We start from the raw sequence: 10,451 nt of genomic DNA on the forward strand, positions 1-10,451 counted from the left end.
ACAGCGGGATTGAGCCTGACCAAGGTAAAGAACAGCTCCTGCAGGACCAAGATCTGTGTTGTAGGGGGTTATGGCAACACCTTGGAGGCAATTCCATAAAAACCTTCCCCAGTGAGACTCGATCACCACCTCTGTTTTGACATTTGATGTTCATTTGGAATATGGCTGCTGGGTGATGGTTAAAGCTGAAATTAATATTTGCAGTCACTTGTCTGTGCGTGTGGTGGGAATCTGAGAGCTGCAAGTAGCTGCCTAAGCAGATTTAAATTGATAAAATAATTCTGTAGAGAATTATATATGTATTTATATAGTATATGAGTAGTGTTTTTATACTGATATAAGTTATTGCTATCTGATTTTTATTTCTAAAGGACTGGGTTCAGAAGACTGTAACCCGTTAAATATGAGCATAGAGGCGGAAATGGCCATTGAGCAAATGAAGGAGCAACATCACAGGGATCTCTATCACCTCAAACAGGAGCTTGAAGACACGGTAAGTGCTGGAATGAGAAATGAGATGGTCTTTAAGGTCCTTTCCCACCCAAACCATTCTGGGACTCTCTGATCCCACTAATGAACAAAGCTTTGCAGGGGAAATCAACATGAGATGCTGATGTGTAAATCAAAGTGTTCAGTGAAGTGTATATATAAAACTACAAGATGGAAATATTGAGGGGAAAACATCTCTGTGGGAAGTGAATTAATCCAACCTGTTCTCCTTTCATAGGTGAGCCATTATGAAAAGCAGCTGGACGAGACAAAAGCCCGCTGGGAGAAGGAGCAGGAGGACCTGAGGAAGAAGCACTCCCAGGAGATGAATGCCATGGAAAAGCAGATCCTTGACCTCAAAACTCAGATAGCAGAGCTGCAGGGAGAGGCAGCAGCGCTCAGGGAGCAGCAGGAGGAGCTCGACCACAAACACAGCGACGAGAAGGACAAACTACGGATGCGCTCGGAGGAGGAAAAGGCCAACCTGCAGGAGCTGCTGAGGCAGGAGCACGAGGAGGACGTCAGAGCCAGGCTGGAGGAGCTGAACGAGAAGTTCAGTCAGGAGCGGGAAGAGCTGATCCAGAACGGCGTCTGGGTGGAGGAGAGGATGCGAGTCCTGGTGCGGACGCTGCGGGAGGAGAAGGGAGAGCTGGAGCGCGGCTTCCACGAGCAGCTGAAGAGGCTGGCGGAGGTGCACGCCCTGGAGAAGGAAGAGCTGCAGCAGGAGCTGCTGAGGAAGCACGAGCAGCAGCTGGAGGAGGAGAGGTGAGTGTCTGGTGCGTGGGGTGCTGATCTGAACCCCCACGGCTTGGTGTGGTGGCCAAGCTGGGCCCGGTGCAGATGAACCCGTGACATTTCATTCCAAGCGTTCTGACCCCACGCTGCTGTTCCCTGTTCTGTTCCACGGCGCTGGGCTGCTCACCAGGGGTTTTTCTTCCTTCTGACCTTTCTCAAGCAGATCTTTATGTTGATTTTTAGCTTGCCCAGAGGCAGCGAGGGTGTTGAAGCACAACCAGGCGCGATTAACTTGTGGTCTGTTCAGGATCCCTGGGCTTTGAAAACCCAAATGTTTTAGAAGGATCTGTAGAGTTCTTTGCTGAATAAGGAAAGGGATGGCTGGGAAATGCCTTTTTTTTTTTTTTTAGCCAACATCACGTGTCAAAAGCAACTGAAACCATCCTGGGGTGATGAGGGAGATGAGGGTAAAAACATCTACCCCCACAAATCTGAGCACAGGAACAAAAAGGGGCACACATTGCCCCCCATGAAACCTTTTCTGAGGACATTTCACGAGTTGTTACACTTTTCCAAACCTTTTCCTTTTTGAAGTTTCACCAAATAGCCTCAGTTTTAACCTTAGCTCTCAGAAACACCCGTGCAATAGCGCGAAACCCAGTGAAAAAAAGGGATTTTCCAGCTCGTTTTAGTCAAAAAGCCATTTTTGAATCTCTTTGAGGTCGCCCAAAGCTCAGTAATATTTTATAATTACCACGTTTAGGAATAAAATGGCAAGTGACTATAACAGAAGAGCATCTCATGCACAGAGCCAGTTTTCTGTGGACACACAAATGCTTGTGAGCAAATATGAAGAAAGCCTGCAGAGCCTGGAAGGGCGTTACCAGCGGGAGCTGCGTGAACTCGCCGAGCAGCGGAGGGAGGAGAAGTCCCAGTGGGAGTTCGAGAGGGAGGAAATCGCTCAGGAGGTGGCTGAAGCCCACGAGCACCTGAAGGAGAGCCTGGCGAACGAGAAGGCCGTTTCTTCTGCCCTGAGCCAGGAGAGGGACCTGCTGGAGAAGAACTTCAAGGAGGAGGTGAACAAGCTGGTGTGCGAGAGGGAGCAGCTGGAGAAGGAGCTGCGAGACCTGAGGAGCGCTGCCGAGGAGCAGGAGAAAAAGCTGAGTGGGGAAATAGCCCAGCTCCAAAACGACCACGAAAAAGAGCTAAGGGACAAAGATGAGTTAATATCCATGGTGGAGGAAAATGGGAAGCTGGTTAGGCAGAAGCTGGAGAGACTGGACAGTGAGTATAAGCAGGAGAAAGAGGAGCTCAACTCCAGGCTCCTTGCTCTGGAGAGTTTAAACAAAGACATTTGTGCGAGGGCAGAGACAGAAAAGGCAGAGATGAGCTCGGAAATCTCAGCCCTTCGAGGGAAAATCCAGAAACTGCAGTGGGAGGCCCGTAGCTTTTCCGCCCTGCGGAGCCACTACAGGGCCCTGGAGAGCGAGTACGCAAAAGCCAAGAGCAAAATTGCTTCTTGCCCTGGTACAGCAGCTCTGGGGGATGATGCAGAAGTCTTCCAAAACCTGCAGAAGGTGCACGAGCAGGCTGTGAAGGAGAATGTCAGGATGGCTGCCCAGATCCTCCGGCTGCGGCACCGGCTCCGAGCCGCGCAGCGGGAACGACCTCCCAGTCCCGGCTGCTCCGACTCCGGCTCAGAACCAGAGGGAACAGATCCCAGTTTTGAAGGGCTGCCCAGTGATTGTCAAGATGAAGAGAAGGGAATGGATTCCAACGTCCCTCCGCCTTTGGAGGGTGATAGCACAGACATGGAAGATCTGACAGAGGTGGATTCAGATTTGGAGGAAGGACGTGCGAAAGCCGGAGAGGGCGGCAACTCACTCAGGGCACAGGGGTGTTGGATAGAAGGAAGTGAAGCAGCTCAGGATGCTGATGGCAATGAGGATTGTGACAGGAACCAAGAGCTGCCTTCGTGGGTGCCTCTGCTGCCAAAAAAGAGGGATCTTGAGAAAGTTCCTGGAGCAAAAATGCTACACAACGATGTTAAACTGCAGAAGGTTCCTCCTCTAAATGGCAGAATAGCTCCCAAAAATAGAGGGCTTGTTTCTGATGCTTTGAAGCTGCAGGTTGAGCTTGAAAAGGCTGAAGAACTGAGTGAAGCCTCTTCCCTGTTGGATCACGCTCCTGGATCAACAGGTGGTGACCTGAAGAGCGTTATAGCTCAGCTTTGGGAAAGGGTTGAAGAGTTGGAAGACAGATCCATGGCACAGGCCGAGCTTCTGTCACTACAGGAAGAAATCCAGGTGGAAAATGAGGATCTGAAAGCTGAAATGATACAGTTAATTGAAAGGAATAAAGTGCTCGAAGACAACCTGCAAAGGCTGAGAAGCCTTCATCGCAGACGGGAAGACAGTGAGCTGGAAAGCGACAAGTTCAAGGAGGGAAACACAGAGCTCCTCCAAAACATCACGGAACTGGAAGGTGTCCAAGAACAAAACCCTCAAGGAAACACAGATCTGCACAGTGGCACAGGAGGTGGGAAGCAGGAAGAGCTTCCCACAGCATTCCCAGGTCAGCGAGACGATTCCCGGAGCGACGGCGCCGCGGCGAGAGGAGCGTTGGCGGAAAAGAGGGAGCCGCGGGAGCCCGACCAGGAGGAGGGAGCGGCTGCTCCGGGGGTCCCAAGCCGCGAGGGCGAGGAGAGGAGCGTGGTGACGCAGGGCCTGCAGAGCACGTGCACTGAGCTGCAGCAGAAGGTCGATCTCCTGAGGTAACGTAGCCTCGCGGCGCCGCTAACCCGACGCGCCGTAGCCGCACTAACCCCGATCCCGCCCGGCGCTCCGCACGGCTCCTGCGCTATTAACCACTCTTAGACTAACTCTCTCTCGAGTAGCAATCAGTGCCACGGACTCCTAACTCCTCTAATCCTGGATAACCACCGTTGGAATACATAAATACATAAATGAATGAATGAATGCGTGTGGCTTCTCTCCCTGACCACGACCTAACAGGAGTGGTGAGACCAGGAGCGACCTGCCCAGCTGTCCTGTGGATGTGGTCACCATCGCAGCGTGTAGCTCACAAAACCCCCGTGTTCCCGTGCCCAAAATCCGTGGTAACACTTCCAGAACGCTTTTTTAGCTTTTACTAATATCACCTCACTCCTTTTTTTCCCTCCTAGTCCCGAGCGTTGCTGGGAATGCTGAAATCGCTCCCGTTTTTCGCAGTGTTTCACTTTAACCCTAGAGGATTACGGTGCTTTGAAATGTTAAAAGGGCTTCTGTTCTCCCCCAATATTTAAGCTAATACAAGAGAATTGTAGTGACTTTTTTTTTTTCCCCCCCAATGAGGTGTTTGATATGGTAAATACCATTATAACACAGAGAATAGCATAGGTTTTACCTGCTTGTTTGTAACTGCCGTATTTCAGCAAGGATTTTTTTTTTTTTTAATGAATAAAGTGGCTACAAGCGGCTTAATTATTGTTCAGCACCAGCTTCCTGCAGGAAATTGTTCTTTCAGGTGCTGGGCCGTGGCTAAGTTATTTCTGTACAGAAAAGACACTTTCCATCAGTGCAGTTCCCAGAATTCTGAGTTCCGATTGGGGAAAACAGCTTGTGCTCTCCTGGCAACCTGCATACTGTGGTGTGAAGTTGTTTGTAACTTCAGGGCTGAAAGATACAGAAGCTTTTCAGATTTTTAAGTGTACAAAAACACGCCAAAAAAAAAAGCCCCCTTTTGTAATGAACCAGGAATATGAGTATACCACTTATACTTAAAACAAGTTCTGCTGCAGCCTTATTTTGAAGCATTACAGGTTATCTCAGGCCTGGGGGACTTTTTTCCCCTCCATGGATGTTCCTTAGGCAGGAACTTGCTCTCACCGTCTCCTCTCTCCGCCCCAGGTGCGAGGCCGAGAAGCTCCGAGAGGAAAACGCCGTCCTGAAAAACGAAGTGACTTTGTTGAACGAGGAAGGAAGCGCTTCCAGCCTGAAACTGAGGGAGCTCAACGGATCCAGGGAGGAAATGAGGTGAGAATTCCGTGGTTCAGCTGTTGCTGCCGTAGAGTGGGTTTATCCCTCCTCTCCGAGCTCCTTCGCGTGTGGGTTGTTCTACAAATGGGCTTATTTCGTGGTGCCGCTGGAAAGGCTGTTCCTCATCCTTTTCCCTGCCCGTTCCTGGCAGCCAGGATTTAGCTTTAGGCATTGAGATGACCCAGTAACACACTGAGGAGCTGACCTGATGCCGTTATTTGTGCTCCAGCAAAGGCAGGGGAGGGCGCACGTGGCAGATCATTCCAGTCATTTGGTGTCTGGGAAGCGCAGAGCCCTCCGTGATCCCGGGATCATTCTTCCCTTCTCTAGGATAAAGAGCTCCATGGGGCACCTTGAGGGATTGAATTCCTGCCAGATTTACTCATGAGCAATAAATCAATCAATAAATAAATAAATGTCCAGAATTGGCATTTCTGGCGATGTTAAAAAAAACCCAGCCCGTTCTTAGAATGGGGGAATCATTAAGGTTGGGAAAGACCTCTAAGGTGTCGTCAAGTCCAACCCATTAACCCAGCACTGCCAGATCCACCACTAAACCTTGTGTCCCCAGGTGCCACGTGCACGTGTTTTTTGAGCACTTCCAGGGATGGGGACTCCACCACTTCCCTGGGCAGGCTGTGGCAGGGCTTGACAAGCCCCTTCGGTGAAGGAATTTTTCCTGATATCCAACCCCCACACAACTTGAGGCTACGTCCTCTTGTCCTATCTTAATTAATGTATTAACAAGTGATTTTAACATTAATGAGCTTTTATTTTTCCTTAGGCAAAAGATAGAGGCTGTGAGGAAGGAGAAAGTGGCCGTACAGAAGATGGTTGAGAACCTGAAAAAGCAGGTGGGTGCTCAGAGCCCAGAACCTTCCCTCTAGAAACCACCACTGCCTAAAAACTGCTCCTTGGGTGGTCACAGAGGTGGCAGAAAACCACCATTTTATAAATTTAAACGTTGATAACTGTCCTCATTATCTCCCTGGGATTGGTTTGAGGCTTGTTTGACCTGCTCAGAAGACTTAACAGCTGTGATTATCCAGCTCACGGGCAGCCCTTTCCAAAGTCAACTTGGAAAGTTTATTTCGTAGAAAATACAAAGTTTAAATCTTTGGTTTGCAGCCTTTGTGGGTAATGCTTTGCAGTAGCAAATGGAAGATGATGGGAAATGGAGATGATGTGACTCAGCCTCTGCTTGTTTCCCAGCTGGCTGGGTCTAGGAATGCTGCCAGCTGCTGTTATCCATGGTTTTGCTGCTTTTATTTTAAGGGTGGTTTGTTCTGCTGGCCAAACTAGAAGGTTTAAGTGGCTTTTACATTCATGTCCCCCTCTCAGGATTGCTGAGGGAAGTTCTTCTTAGAATAACCTCCTAGGACATCCACATCAGCCTGGCAAAGGGTGCTGTGCTGGGTGACTGATATAATTGGTCTAATTAAGGCAAATTAACTGGTCAGAGTCACTGCTGGAGTGACACTTGGCAGATCTTTAATCACCCTAATGGAAAGGAGATGTTAAAGACCTCATTCCCAGTGGAAAATCGGTCATAGCTGACACTGCTGTCCCCCCCTCCACTCAGGTGGCAGATCTGAAGACCAGGAACCAACAGCTGGACTCTGAAAATACGGAACTGAGCCAGAGGAACTCCAAAAATCAAGCAGATGTGCAGGATCTTAATCAGCAGCTGGCAAGGGTGCTGGAGCAAAAGGAGAGGGAGGAGGGAAAGTGTACCCTGGAAGAATGGGAAAAGGAGAGACTGGTACTGAAACAGGAGCTGGAAAACTCCAAAATAAAGGTACAGGATTATACTGGGACAGTTGGACTTCCAATTGGAATGGGCATCCCTGTGTTGGGATGTGTGTGTGTGGGGGGTGGTTTCAGAGCTGAACTTTAAGTTCAGGGGCAGGAAGGAAAGCCTGGCAGCAGCCAAAAGCCAGGAGGTAAAAGTGTGCAGGTTGGCCTTGAAAATGATGCCAGATATTTCCCTGCACTCCCCAGCATGGCTGTTGTGTTCATCCAGTGCCATCCCAGCTCTATCCACTCTCACTGGCTGCAGCATCCTCTGCTTGGCCCTTGGTGCTCTGGGAGTCTCCTGAATCGAAATCTGAGCCCTTTTCTTCTTGCAGTCCTCAAATCTGGTGTCGTCTTTGGAGATGGAGGTGTCCAAGATGAAGGTTCAGGCTCATCTGATGGAGCAGGAGAACCACATCCTCAAGCAGGAGCTGGAGAAGACAAAACAGGTATGGATGGCATCCTATTGCCCAGAGAAGCTGTGGCTGCCCCTGGATCCCTGGAAGTGTCCAAGGCCAGGTTGGAGCACCCTGGGCTAGTGGAAGGTGTCCCTACCCATGGCAGGGGGTGGAATGGGATGGGCTTTAAGATCCCTTCCAATTCAAACCATTTTGTGATTCCTTTTGAGTGCTGTCAGATAATTCTCACCATCTCTGGGTTGAGAAAAGTTCATTTCCTTAAAGAAAAGTCATCAAAAGTAAGGGAATGTGACTCCTCTTGAAATAGTGTCACTGAAACAATGCACAATTGTTCAAGTAAGGTTGGGCTCACTTAAAATTTGCCAAAAGATTTTTTTGGGGGGAGTGGTGGATCTACAGGGAGAAGCTTTGGTAAGCACAAAGATTTAAAGCTCTGATCAAGGAATAGAGAGGGCAAATGGGATCCACAGGAGAACATTTCCCTGTGTAATTGGTGATAGCCTCGTAGCTCCATTTAAGGGCTGAGCTCTTCCAGAATGTCCTCTCAGAGAGGATTCCCGTTGCTAAATCCATCTGGAGATAATGGGTGGAGATAATTTCCTGGAGGGCTCAGTTATCTCCTGTGTAAGCACAGTTTAACTGGCTGTAAATACATGCCAATAAACACAGATAAGGAAGGCTACAAATGAGCCACCTCCCTGATCAGGGCTCCACAAAGCCATTTTCTGGGCAGGGCAAACCACTCAGTTGAGACACCCAATTCTCAGGGTAGGTAATGGTCTTAAAAAGCAAAAGCAGCTGAGGCCTGTTCAGTAATGAGTGAGTTCCTGGATGGAATTACAGGCAGGAGATGGAGTGAGGGAAGGCAGGAGAGCCTGGGAGAAGGCTCAGAAGTCAGGAGTACAGTGGTTTTCCCTCCATGTCCATTTAGGTTAAATATTAGGGAGAAATTGTTCCCTGGGAGGGTGGGCAGGCCCTGGCACAGGTTGGCCAGAGAAGCTGTGGCTGCCCCTGTGTCGTGGTTTTGCAACTGGGGGGGGGTTTGCTTTTCCCACAGCTGCCCAGGTGCCCTGATCTCTCTGACCTCCAAAATGAAGTTTCGAGCTTAATGACGAAAAATGAGAAGCTGCAGAAGGAGAAAGAAGCCCTGAGTGAGGAACTGAGCAGATGCATTGATAAGGTGAGAAAGAGCTGCAACTCCACATCAACCTAAAATTCTTGTGTGGTTATGTATCACCATCACATGGAAAACTACTTTGGATCGTTTTTTTTCCCTTACTCTCAAGCCAGATAAAGGCTGAATTGCCACTGCCTGGGGTTTTTTTGTTGTTGTTTTTTTTTTCCCCTAGCTGGTCTAAGAGAGAGGAAAGCTTAAATTCTGGAGCACAGCTTTACTGTAATTTGATTGTGTAGAAAATTCCAAACGCTGCAGTGAAGAGAGGCCCGGGTATAAATACTGCAGCAGGACAAAGGGGGACAGTGTTCTTGGACTTTCATTTGCAGCTTTAACACACTGTAACTCTGAGCTTGAGCAGAGGAACTCATGTGCAACACTGTAAATAACGATCCTGTTGTGTGGAAATTCAGGCTGGGAGCTTGAGGGGTTTTTTTGGTTTTTTTTTTTTTTTTTTTTTTTCTGGCTGCTTGCTCTGCGTGGCTGTGACTCCCTCTGGGTCAACCCTCAAAGTCGAAGTGAGTGAGAGAAAATCCCGAGTGAGGTTTCCCCCCTGTCCCATCTCCTTGCAGGTGGTTCAGGTCAGCTGCTTGGAGAGTGCAATCGGCAGCCTGAAGCAGGAGCAGAAATCCTGGGAGCAGCAGAGCCAGGCACTGAAAGCACAGCTCACCATCTCCCAGGAAAAGGTACAAAAAAGTGGTTGGTTTGTTTGTTTGTTATAGCCCTGGTTAAGAAGCATTTTGATCACCTCTCCTGGTGCTTTCTTTTCACTAAAAGCCCCTTTCTGACGCGTGCAAAGGTGTGTGGAGCTGCTTTGATGGGCTTGCAAAGTGATGTCCTCAAAGGAGGAGAGGAAACTCCTAAATGGAACAAGGGACTTTTCCTCCCCCACCCCAAATAAAAAAAAAAATGATGCTGTTTTGCATCCACAACCAAGTTACTTTTGCCAATTCACTCTGCCTGGTTGTTCCTAAAATACTGCAGAAACTCTGCTGGTGCAGGAGAGAGGGGTGTGAGCATTTGGCTGCTTGGCTGAGCACTCCTGGGCTTTCTCCTTGGCCTGGGCTGCCAGGGAAGAATAAATAATTCAAGGGAAATTTTCTTTTCCAGCACATCCCAGCAAATGTTCAGGGCTGGAAGGTGTCTCTGGTAAATGCAGCCTTCTGTCTGTATGCAAAGTGGATGGCTGCTGCTAACCTGGAACAGAAAGTTGGAAAATCATTTGGAATTATAGAGTTGTAGGGCTGGAAAAGCCCTCTGAGATTGAGTCCAGCCATTCCTCCAGCACTGCCAAGGCCACCACTGACCTGTGTCCCCAAGTGCCACATCCACACAGCTTTTAAATCCCCCCAGGGATGGGGATTCCACCACTGCCCTGGGCAGCTGTGCCAGGGCTGGACAACCCTTTCCATGAGGAAATTTCCCCTAATATCCAACCTAAACCTCCCCTGGTACAACTTGAGGCTGTTTCCTCATGTCCACTTGTTCCCTGGGAGTGGAGCCCGACCCCCCACTCGGCTCCACCCTCCTGTCAGGGAGCTGGAGAGAGAAACTCCAATTTACCCTTTCCAGAGGGGGTTGTACCTTCCCTCCTCCCATCAGAGATCCCAAACGCGTGCGCCACCCGGTCCACACGCGAGAAATCTTGGCCCAGCAAAGCTGATTGCTGCTCGTTGCAGGTGCAGAGCCTCGATGAGACCCTGCAGAGCACCAACCTCCAAGTGTCCCGCCTGAAATCCGACCTGCGGGTGACGCAGCAGGAGAAGGAGACCCTGAAACAAGAGGTGGTGTCGCTGCACAAGC

The 10,451-nt window shown here is 49.5% G+C and overlaps 1 protein-coding gene across 1 annotated transcript in view; it reads left to right on the forward strand.

Annotated features, from left to right (window-relative positions):
- NIN (ninein) overlaps positions 1–10,451 on the forward strand; it is a gene marked incomplete at its 5' end in the record, with an annotated part of 39,881 nt that overhangs the window by 14,540 nt on the left and 14,890 nt on the right. The window contains 10 exons of the mRNA XM_027907391.1: positions 5–24; positions 372–493; positions 728–1,254; positions 1,988–3,997; positions 5,133–5,258; positions 6,046–6,115; positions 6,844–7,059; positions 7,391–7,504; positions 8,532–8,654; positions 9,221–9,334. Of these exons, the coding sequence (XP_027763192.1) occupies positions 5–24; positions 372–493; positions 728–1,254; positions 1,988–3,997; positions 5,133–5,258; positions 6,046–6,115; positions 6,844–7,059; positions 7,391–7,504; positions 8,532–8,654; positions 9,221–9,334 (3,442 nt within the window). The remainder of the gene's footprint in view (positions 1–4; positions 25–371; positions 494–727; positions 1,255–1,987; positions 3,998–5,132; positions 5,259–6,045; positions 6,116–6,843; positions 7,060–7,390; positions 7,505–8,531; positions 8,655–9,220; positions 9,335–10,451) is intronic.

The sequence above is a fragment of the Empidonax traillii genome, unplaced genomic scaffold, assembly GCF_003031625.1.
Source record: "Empidonax traillii isolate 1590-97213 ecotype Southwest subspecies unplaced genomic scaffold, ASM303162v1 scaffold1449:size159823, whole genome shotgun sequence".
In the NCBI taxonomy this organism is placed as follows: domain Eukaryota; kingdom Metazoa; phylum Chordata; class Aves; order Passeriformes; family Tyrannidae; genus Empidonax; species Empidonax traillii.